We start from the raw sequence: 12,500 nt of genomic DNA, 5'->3' as shown, positions 1-12,500 counted from the left end.
TGGTGAGAATCAGAATCAGCTTCTCCCGGAGTCTAAAACGCTTCTGGTTGAAAATAAAGCTTAACGTGGTTTAATGTAGTAAAAGAAGGAGACAGGAGCACTAAACTTCTCTTCATTATTACTGCTCATAAGTTCCTCCACTAATCACATTCCTCACTCGCTGTTTTACTACAATAAGTCGCCCTAAGTTTTGTTCGTACGGCCTGAATCGCTTTTACTGCCTCGTATCAAACAGTTCGTCTCATTGGAGTTCGTCTCACGCTTTTCATGTGAATGCGACCTAAGACTGTTTGATTTTGGATCACGAAGAGTGCAAAATACATGATACACGGGTGTGTTCATACTTATAGCTCTGGCACAGCTGGGTGCCCAAATACTTTTTTGCTTACGGGTATTTAGGTATGTCAATATTTATGGCTTATGTACATTTGGGTGTCTTAAAACTTAAGAATATGGGGCTTATAAGAGTGGCAATGTTTTACATTTATATTTTCACATTTTCAGCATTTAGCAGACGCCTTTATCCAAAGCGACTTACAGTACACAATCCGAGCAATTGAGGATTAAGGGCCTCGCTCAAGGGCCCAACAGCAGCAACCTGGCAGTGGTGAGGCTTGAACCAGCGACCTTTCGATTACTAGTCCAGAACCCTAACCACTGGGCTACGGCTTTTAAAACTCGGATGCATTCGGGTGTCTCGATATTTACGGCTCGTGGCCGTTTTGACGCGTTAATAACTTATGGCCAGTCAACATTTCTCAATATTTTTGGTTTAGCGTTTAATGAGAGACGCTGCTTTGGTCAGTGAGCACCAGGTCTGTCTCAATTGCAGCCGTATTAAGGAATCTTTACACTCATCCCTCCCAACAGGCACAGCAAATCTGCTCTGTGTAGGCGCCCGGGCTGGTTGATAGCACAGCTGAGATTCAAACTTAATAGACCACCTAAGCACAGCTCAAATAAAAACTAAAACTGTGTGTGTGTGTGTGCGTGTACCTGATGTAATGCTGTGAGTCCATCTTCGTTATATAGGTCCGGTTTAACGCCGCTCTTCAGCAGCTTCTTCACTGTAACACACACACACACACACACACACATCATAATACACTATAGGGCCAAAAGTTTTTGGACACCTGACCATGAGGGTTCCCATGGCCGAGCAGCTGACATCACCAAGCGCAATGCAAAGCGTCGGATGCAGTGAAAATCCCCATAAACACACTCCTAAACCTTGTGGAAAGCCTTCCCAGAGGAGTTGAAGCTGTTATAGCTGCAAAGGGTGGCCGACATCATATTAAACCCTGTGGATTAATAACGGGAGTCACTCAAGTTCATATGTGTGTGAAGGCAGACGAGCGAATACGTTTGGCAGTATAGTGTACAACGGGGTGATTGGACATGACAAGCGAAGGATGACCGGAGGCTCACGTTTAGGGATAATATTATCTGGACTCACCTTCGTCCAGGTCGTTCCTGGCGGCGGCCTCCAGCAGCATGACGTTACTGGGGAACGTCACCTTCCTCCCGCCCGGCCTCCTCCCCTTCTTGTCCGCGTTGTTCTTCCTCCGGGCGGCGCTGTTCCTCCCGGTCCGGGCGTTTTCCTTCTCCATCTGCGCCCAGCCTTTCAGCTGCAGCGCTCGTCGCTTCTGAGCGTGCTTGAGACGCTCGGCGGCCGACAGTCGGCCCACGCTCGTCATCTCGGACAGCAGCTCCGCATGCTCGGCCATGTCCGAGAGCGACTCCGGGCTTTTACTGTCACTCTAGTCGCTCTCAGGGGATGAAATCATTACTTCGGTTTAACACGAGACTCAGACCTTTGTGTGGTTTAGCTTTATCGCTTTTGCTTTGACGAGCTGAACGACATTTTTAGCTGAATCGTGAGACCTATAGATTTCTCCGAACTGAAGGAGTGTCTCAAATAACCTATTTACTACCCTAGCTCCTTAAACGCCTTGGGATCAGGCTTTATTTCCCCAACAATAGTGCAAAGTTCACTTCAATATTAATAGCAAAGGTCCTGAGAACGTGAAATTTTGGACTCTCATCTAAAATCAAGCTGGTGTGAAGCTTCAGCGCTCGGCCGGGCTAATTGTAAACTGTTAGCAGCCCAAGTTGTAATTAGATAAACTAAATAAATAAAACAGATGTACGGTAGGCTGTGCTGTAAGGTCGGGAAGACGAAGCTTCTAGATTGTCGGGCTGCCTGATTCAGAATTAAAAGCCTGAGTTTGTAAACGGAGTTTGGAGCCTGAAACTAAATTCATGCCTCCTCCAAAGACGTATTTAACTCGGGAGCAAATTCAGGTCAGAGCAATGATTACAAACAAATAAATATGATAAAAAAACAAGCTCAGGTCCGATTCAAAGTTTAAAAAGCTTTAAAATGAAGCGTGGTGCATGTCAAGGTGAAGATCTAGCACACGTCTGATCTTCTCATGGCTTTACTTCGTTTATGTCTTGATTGTGGAAGCACGCTTGGCTCCTTCGCGTTCCCTGTCGTGGTCTCCCGGTGATGATTGTCAACATTTAGCACCTTGACGTCTTGGTTTGGGACACGTCTCGCGACCGGTGCAGGCGGATCAACAGAACGGCTAGAATCGAGGCAGACGTGCGGCCACCTTCGCGCCAGCGGGGAGTCCAAAAATAGCCGAGGGGATTAAAAACGGACTCTGGAGGCGAGCCTCTCGATTCGAATCCATATTTATAGTTCGGGGTGTCTCAGGGATCCGAGACGTGATGATCCACGCCGGGAGAGGGTGATATCAGGTGTCTAGTGCAAGTGAGCCAACGCCGACCAAATCAGGGACCTGAGGAGCAAACAGAGGAAATAACATTAATATGTAACAGAGGAATGGAGAGTCCTCATATCCCAGCTTGTTTATTAAGCTGGAGACGCAGCCGTTGTCTGGTGCACCTGGAGTAGACGGGGTTAAGAGTGGCTGCAAAGCAGAGCCTGGATTAGAACCGACAATCCTCTGATTGATAGCACAAAGCTCTACCCACTAGGGCCAGGGGTTTCTCTGACCTATGGCTGGGTCATGAGCCAAAAAAATGGGTTGCAGAAAAAAAGTGATGTTTACTAGACAGTAAAGTACTGTGTACTAGTCAGCGAAGTTTACTAGTCAGTAAAGTACTGTGTACTAGTCAGCAAAGTTTACTAGACAATAAAGTACTGTGTACTAGTTAGTAAAGTACTGTGTACTAGTCAGTGATGTTTTACTAGTCAGTAAAGTATTGTGTACTAGTCAGCAAAGTTTACTAGTCAGTAAAGTACTGTATACTAGTTAGTAAAGTACTGTGTACTAGTCAGTGATGTTTACTAGACAGTAAAGTATTGTGTACTAGTCAGTGATGTTTACTAGACAGTAAAGTACTGTGTACTAGTCAGCAAAGTTTACTAGTCAGTAAAGCACTGTGTACTAGTCAGTGATGTTAACTAGACAGTAAAGTACTGTGTACTAGTCAGCAAAGTTTACTAGTCAGTAAAGTACTGTGTACTAGTCAGCAAAGTTTACTAGACAATAAAGTACTGTGTACTAGTTAGTAAAGTACTGTGTACTAGTCAGTGATGTTTTACTAGACAGTAAAGTATTGTGTACTAGTCAGCAAAGTTTACTATTCAGTAAAGTACTGTATACTAGTTAGTAAAGTACTGTGTACTAGTCAGTGATGTTTACTAGACAGTAAAGTATTGTGTACTAGTCAGTGATGTTTACTAGACAGTAAAGGACTGTGTACTAGTTAGCGAAGTTTACTAGTCAGTAAAGTACTGTGTACTAGTCAGTGATGTTTACTAGAAAGTAAAGTACTGTGTACTAGTCAGCGAAGTTTACTAGTCAGTAAAGTACTGTATACTAGTTAGTAGTCAGTGAAATTTACTAATCAGTAAAATACTGTGTACTAGTCAGCGATGTTTACTAGTCAGTAAAGTACTGTACACTAGTTAGTAAAGTACTGTGTACTAGTCAGTGATGTTTACTAGACAGTAAAGTATTGTGTACTGGTCAGCGATGTTTACTAGACAGTAAAGTACTGTGTACTAGTCAGCGAAGTTTACTAGTCAGTAAAGTACTGTATACTAGTTAGTAAAGTACTGTGTACTAGTCAGTGATGTTTACTAGACAGTAAAGTACTGTGTACTAGTTAGTAAAGTACTGTGTACTAGTCAGTGATGTTTACTAGACAGTAAAGTATTGTGTACTAGTCAGTGATGTTTACTAGTCAGTAAAGTAATGTATACTAATTAGTAAAGTACTGTGTACTAGTCAGCGAAGTTTACTAGTCAGTAAAGTACTGTGTACTAGTCAGTGATGTTTACTAGACAGTAAAGTACTGTGTACTAGTCAGCGAAGTTTACTAGTCAGTAAAGTACTGTATACTAGTTAGTAAAGTACTGTGTACTAGTCAGTGAAATTTACTAATCAGTAAAGTACTGTGTACTAGTCAGTGATGTTTACTAGACAGTAAAGTACTGTGTACTAGTCAGCAAAGTTTACTAGTCAGTAAAGTACTGTGTACTAGTCAGCGATGTTTACTAGACAGTAAAGTACTGTGTACTAGTCAGCAAAGTTTAATAGTCAGTAAAGTACTGTGTACTAGTAAGTGAAATTTACTAGACAGTAAAGTACTGTGTACTAGTCAGTGAAGTTTACTAGTCAGTAAAGTACTGTGTACTAGTCAGTGATGTTTACTAGACAGTAAAGTACTGTGTACTAGTCAGCGAAGTTTACTAGTCAGTAAAGTACTGTGTACTAGTCAGTGATGTTTACTAGACAGTAAAGTACTGTGTACTAATCAGCGAAGTTTACTAGTCAGTAAAGTACTGTGTACTAGTCAGTGATGTTTACTAGACAGTAAAGTACTGTGTACTAGTCAGCGAAGTTTACTAGTCAGTAAAGTACTGTGTACTAGTCAGCGATGTTTACTAGACAGTAAAGTACTGTGTACTAGTCAGCAAAGTTTAATAGTCAGTAAAGTACTGTGTACTAGTAAGTGAAATTTACTAGACAGTAAGGTACTGTTTACTAGTCAGTGATATTTACTAGTCAATAAAGTACTGTGTACTAGTCTGTGATGTTTACTAGTCAGTGATGTTTACTAGACAGTAAAGTACTGTGTACTAGTCAGTGATGTTTACTAGACAGTAAGGTACTGTTTACTAGTCAGTGATATTTACTAGTCAATAAAGTACTGTGTACTAGTCTGTGATGTTTACCAGTCAGTGATGTTTACTAGTCAGTAAAGTACCGTGTACTAATTATTGATGTGTACTAGTCAGTGATGTTTACTAGTCAGTGATGTTTACTAGTCAGTAAAGTACTATGTAATAGTCAGTGCAATTTACTAGTCAGTAAAGTACTGTATACTTGTCAGTAAAGTACTGTGTACTAGTCAGTGATGTTTACTAGTCAGTAGTCAGTGAAGTTTACTAGTCTGTAAAGTACTGTGTACTAGTCAGTAAAGTACTGTGTACTAGTCAGTGAAGTTTACTAGTCAGTAAAGTACTAGTCAGTAATGTTTACTAGTCAGGAAAGTACTGTGTACTAGTCAATGATGTTTAGTAGTCAGTAAAGTACTAGTCAGTAATGTTTTCTAGTCAGGAAAGTACTGTGTACTAGTCAGTGAAGTTTACTAGTCAGTAAAGTACGCTGTACTGCTGTGACATTAGCTTTTTTGCTTGGTGTCAGTTAAACCTCGGGGAACTGAACACCCACAGGCGATGATGACGCTTCCGGTGTGAACACGGTGATGAGCGATCAGCAATTTGGGCAACAAGGCGAAAAACTGCTGCCAGTCTGAGAGTAAGATTAGACAGAACGCCGTCCACCATGAGCAGTTGTTTTGTAAACATGAAGCACATTTTAATTTGGTGAAATCACTTATCCTGTGTGTGTGACCGGGTCGTTCGTTTCTTCTTTCAGCCTCTCGCTGGGAGTTTCTCTCTGTATCAGGACGGATCTGGCGTTAGGTGGAAGACATGAATTATTCATGAGCAGCGGGAGCCGAGGGAAAGGCCGTCAGATCTGGGAGCATGGCATTTATAAAACCCTGTCACTGAAATTCTAATTCATTTCCATATGCATGTTCTCAGTGTGTATTCAAATTCATTACATATTATCACTTCAAAAACTGGGAGCACTTGAACGCACCTCTGTAATCATATTCCTCATCTGATCAGCCCTCTAGATACCAGGCTTCTCATGCCATCGTGGTGAATGGAATCATGGGAAATTTGAGTATCGGCTCGCTGGAATCCTTCTATCCAGATACCAGACATCAGCGGACTAGCAATCAGAAGGTCACCGTTACTAGTTGGTGATGTCAGTAAAGTACTGTGTACTAGTCAGTGATGTTTACTAGTCAGTAAAGCACTGTGTACTAGTCAGTGATGTTTACCAGTAGGTGATGTTTACTAGTCAGTAAAGCACTGTGTACTAGTCAGTGATGTTTACCAGTCAGTGATGTTTACCAGTCAGTAAAGTACTGTGTACCAATTAGTGATGTTTACTAGTCAGTAAAGTACTGTGTACTAGTCAGTGATGTTTACCAGTCAGTGATGTTTACTAGTCAGTAAAGTACTGTGTACTAATTTGTGATGTTTACTAGTCAGTAAAGTACTGAGTACTAGTCAGTGATGTTTACCAGTCAGTGATGTTTACTAGTCAGTAAAGTACTGTGTACTAATTTGTGATGTTTACTAGTCAGTAAAGTACTGTGTACTAATTAGTGATGTTTACTAGTCAGTAAAGTACTGTGTACTAGTCAGTGATGTTTACCAGTCGGTGATGTTTACTAGTCAGTAAAGTACTGTGTACTAATTAGTGATGTTTACTAGTCAGTAAAGTACTGTGTACTAGTCAGTGATGTTTACCAGTCAGTGATGTTTACCAGTCAGTAAAGTACTGTGTACCAATTAGTGATGTTTACTAGTCAGTAAAGTACTGTGTACTAGTCAGTGATGTTTACCAGTCAGTGATGTTTACTAGTCAGTAAAGTACTGTGTACTAATTTGTGATGTTTACTAGTCAGTAAAGTACTGTGTACTAGTCAGTGATGTTTACCAGTCAGTGATGTTTACTAGTCAGTAAAGTACTGTGTACTAATTTGTGATGTTTACCAGTCAGTAAAGTACTGTGTACCAATTAGTGATGTTTACTAGTCAGTAAAGTACTGTGTACTAGTCAGTGATGTTTACCAGTCAGTGATGTTTACTAGTCAGTAAAGTACTGTGTACTAATTAGTGATGTTTACTAGTCAGTAAAGTACTGTGTACTAGTCAGTGATGTTTACCAGTCAGTGATGTTTACTAGTCAGTAAAGTACTGTGTACTAATTTGTGATGTTTACTAGTCAGTAAAGTACTGTGTACTAATTAGTGATGTTTACTAGTCAGTAAAGTACTGTGTACTAGTCAGTGATGTTTACCAGTCGGTGATGTTTACTAGTCAGTAAAGTACTGTGTACTAATTAGTGATGTTTACTAGTCAGTAAAGTACTGTGTACTAGTCAGTGATGTTTACCAGTCAGTGATGTTTACCAGTCAGTAAAGTACTGTGTACCAATTAGTGATGTTTACTAGTCAGTAAAGTACTGTGTACTAGTCAGTGATGTTTACCAGTCAGTGATGTTTACTAGTCAGTAAAGTACTGTGTACTAATTTGTGATGTTTACTAGTCAGTAAAGTACTGAGTACTAGTCAGTGATGTTTTCTAGTCAGTAAAGTACTGTGTTCAAGCCCCACCATTACCAAGCACGGCTCTCAACCCTCAATTGATTAAATTGTTGGACAGAGGAAGTTTAGTGGGTGGAGCTTTGGGCTATAAAGCGAAAGGTTGAGGGTTCGAATCCCAGCTCTGCCATGCAGACACTGTTGGGCCCTTGAGCAAGGCCCTTAACCCTGTCTGCTCCAGGGGGTACAATGACTGACCCGAATAAGCTAGGATATGCACCTGTATGTGTATATATGACAAATAAATAAAGGCGTTCTAGTTTATTCTACACAGAGGATATGACCAAAAGTATTTGGACACCCGGTTCTGTGCTCTGATCAATCAGTCACAGAAAAACTGAACAGCAGAAATAAACTGGTGATTATGTTTGGAACAGAGCCGCTGTTACGCTTTTCATCACACACACTGGTGCTTTTAAGCTCCTGAATACATGAATGAAGCAGTTTATTTCTACACACACACACACACACACACACACACACACACACACACAAAACAAACAACAGCCCAAAATAGCGTCTGTCCAGATGAATGGACAGTAGCAGAGGAAACCACAGCTAAACACACTCGGGCCTGAATACAGAGGAGGCCGAACACACACACACACACACACGTGTCGGATGGTGTGTGTGTGTGTGTGTGTGTGTGTGTGTGGTAAGTACACACGTAATCCAGTGTTGGGATCTGCAGCAGTGAAGGAAAGATATAACCAGGGGACGTGGATATGACTAAGCTGGGAGAGAATAAATACATGAGGTCAGACGCTACACAGTGAAGCTTTTCAGATCAATCCACACACACACACACACACCTTCCTAACCCCACCACACACACACACACACACACACACCTTCCTAACCCCACCACACACACACACACACACACACACACACACACACACACACACACACACACACCTTCCTAACCCCACCACACACACACACACACACACACACACACACACACACACACACACACACACACACACACACACCTTCCTAACCCCACCACACACACACACACACACACACAAGCTTCATCTCACACAACTGTATATACACACACATACACCTCAACGTTCCTGCACACACACACACACACACCTATCTAACCTCCCTCACACACACACCCAACCACACACACACCTTTCCTAACACTTTCACTCACACACACACACACACACACACACACACCTATCTAACCTCCAATTCTTTCTCTCTCCCACACACACACACTTATCTAACCTGCCTAACACACACACACACCTTTCCCCACTTTCACTCACACACACACACACACACACACACACACCTATCTAACCTGTCTAACACACACACCCAACCACACACACACACACACCTAACCTTCCATTAACGCACACATCTAACCTCACTTTCACACACACCTATCTAACCTCCCTTACACACACAATTATACACACACACACACACACACCTATCTAACCTCCCTTACACACACAATTATACACACACACACACCTATCTAACCTCCCTTACACACACAATTATACACACACACACACACACACACACCTATCTAACCTCCCTTACACACACAATTATACACACACACACACACACACACACACCTATCTAACCTCCCTTACACACACAATTATACACACACACACACACACACACACACACACCTATCTAACCTCCCTCACACACACAATTATACACACACACACACACCTATCTAACCTCCCTTACACACACAATTATACACACACACACACACACCTATCTAACCTCCCTTACACACACAATTATACACACACACACACACACCTATCTAACCTCCCTTACACACACAATTATACACACACACACACACACACACACCTATCTAACCTCCCTTACACACAATTATACACACACACACACACACCTATCTAACCTCCCTAACACACACAATTATACACACACACACACACACACACACACCTATCTAACCTCCCTTACACACAATTATACACACACACACACACACCTATCTAACCTCCCTTACACACACAATTATACACACACACACACACACACACACACCTATCTAACCTCCCTTACACACACAATTATACACACACACACACACACCTATCTAACCTCCCTTACACACACAATTATACACACACACACACACACACACACACACACCTATCTAACCTCCTTACACACACAATTATACACACACACCCAACCACACACACACCTATCTAACCTCCCTTACACACACAATTATACACACACACACACACACACACACACACACACCTATCTAACCTCCCTTACACACACAATTATACACACGACACACCTATCTATCTCCTTACACACACAATTATACACACACACACACACACCTATCTAACCTCCCTTACACACACAATTATACACACACACACACACACACACACACACACACACACACACCTATCTAACCTCCCTTACACACACAATTATACACACACACACACACACACATCTAACCTATCATATCTATCTACTCTCAATAATCACACTCACACACACACCTATCTAACCTCCCTACACACACAATTATACACACACACACACACACACCTATCTAACCTCCTTACACACACAATTATACACACACACCACACACACACCTATCTAACCTCCCTTACACACACAATTATACACACACACACACACACACACACACCTATCTAACCTCCCTTACACACACAATTATACTCACACTATCTATCAACAAATCACACACACACCTATCTAACCTCCCTTACACACACAATTATACACACACACACTCTACTACTCACACACTATCTAACCTCCTTACACACACATACACACACACACACTCACCTATCTAACCTCCCTTACACACACAATTATACACACACACACACACACACTCACACACACACACTATCTACTCTACACACACATCACACACACACACACACACACACCTATCTAACCTCCCTTACACACACATTATCACACACACACACACACCTATCTAACCTCCTTACACACACAATTACACACACACACACACACCTCTAACCTCCCTTACACACACAATTACACACACACACACACACACTCCTATCTAACCTCCTTCCATTACACACACACACACACACTATCTACTCTACACACACATTCACACACACACCTATCTAACCTCCCTTACACACACAATTATACACACACACACACACACCTATCTACCTCCCTACACACACAATTATCACACACACACTCACACCTATCTAACCTCCCTTACACACACATTATACACACACTCACACACACCTATCTAACCTCCCTTACACACACAATTATACACACACACACACACACCTATCTAACCTCCTTACACACACAATATACACACACACACACACCTATCTAACCTCCCTTACACACACAATTATACACACACACACACACCTATCTAACCTCCCTACACACACAATTATACACACACACACACACACCTATCTACCTCCTTACACACACAATTATACACACACACACACACACACACCTATCTAACCTCCCTTACACACACAATTATCACACACACACACACCTATCTAACCTCCCTTACACACACAATTATACACACACACACACACACACCTATCTAACCTCCCTTACACACACAATTATACACACACACCACACACACCTATCTAACCTCCCTTACACACACAATTATACACACACACACACACCTATCTAACCTCCCTTACACACACAATTATACACACACACACACACACCTATCTAACCTCCCTTACACACACAATTATACACACACACACACACACACACACCTATCTAACCTCCCTTACACACACAATTATACACACACACACACACACCTATCTAACCTCCCTTACACACACAATTATACACACACACACACACACCTATCTAACCTCCCTTACACACACAATTATACACACACACACACACACCTATCTAACCTCCCTTACACACACAATTATACACACACACACACACTCACACACACACACCTATCTAACCTCCCTTACACACACAATTATACACACACACACACACACCTATCTAACCTCCCTCACACACACAATTATACACACACACACACACACCTATCTAACCTCCCTTACACACACAATTATACACACACACACACACTCACACACACACACACACACACACACCTATCTAACCTCCCTTACACACACAATTATACACACACACACACACACACACACCTATCTAACCTCCCTTACACACACAATTATACACACACACACACACACCTATCTAACCTCCCTTACACACACAATTATACACACACACACACACACACACCTATCTAACCTCCTTACACACACAATTATACACACACACACACACACACACTCCTATCTAACCTCCCTTACACACACAATTATACACACACACACACACCTATCTAACCTCCCTTACACACACAATTATACACACACACACACCACACACACCTATCTAACCTCCCTTACACACACAATTATACACACACACACACACACACACCTATCTAACCTCCCTTACACACACATCTACACACACACACACACCTATCTAACCTCCCTTACACACACAATTACACACACACACACACACACCTATCTAACCTCCCTTACACACACAATTATACACACACACACACACACACACACCTATCTAACCTCCCTTACACACATCTGTCTCGCGTGTGT

General features: G+C 41.9%; 1 protein-coding gene and 1 long non-coding RNA gene across 2 annotated transcripts in view; both read right to left on the bottom strand.

The window, feature by feature from the left end:
- ppp1r16a (protein phosphatase 1, regulatory subunit 16A) overlaps window positions 1-1,825 on the bottom strand; it is a 25,150-nt gene extending 23,325 nt beyond the window's left edge. Inside the window, exons 1-2 of the mRNA XM_063003901.1 lie at window positions 1,457-1,825; window positions 997-1,067 (exon numbers count right to left, since the gene is read on the bottom strand). Of these exons, the coding sequence (XP_062859971.1) occupies window positions 997-1,067; window positions 1,457-1,727 (342 nt within the window). The 5' untranslated portion in view covers window positions 1,728-1,825. The remainder of the gene's footprint in view (window positions 1-996; window positions 1,068-1,456) is intronic.
- A 535-nt stretch (window positions 1,826-2,360) lies between these two features.
- LOC134322033 (uncharacterized) overlaps window positions 2,361-12,500 on the bottom strand; it is a 46,092-nt gene continuing 35,952 nt past the window's right edge. The window contains exon 2 of the long non-coding RNA XR_010013951.1: window positions 2,361-2,807. This is a non-coding gene — a long non-coding RNA (uncharacterized LOC134322033). The remainder of the gene's footprint in view (window positions 2,808-12,500) is intronic.

Source organism: Trichomycterus rosablanca, chromosome 10 (genome assembly GCF_030014385.1).
Source record: "Trichomycterus rosablanca isolate fTriRos1 chromosome 10, fTriRos1.hap1, whole genome shotgun sequence".
In the NCBI taxonomy this organism is placed as follows: domain Eukaryota; kingdom Metazoa; phylum Chordata; class Actinopteri; order Siluriformes; family Trichomycteridae; genus Trichomycterus; species Trichomycterus rosablanca.
This window is presented reverse-complemented; position numbering and strand designations above follow the sequence as displayed.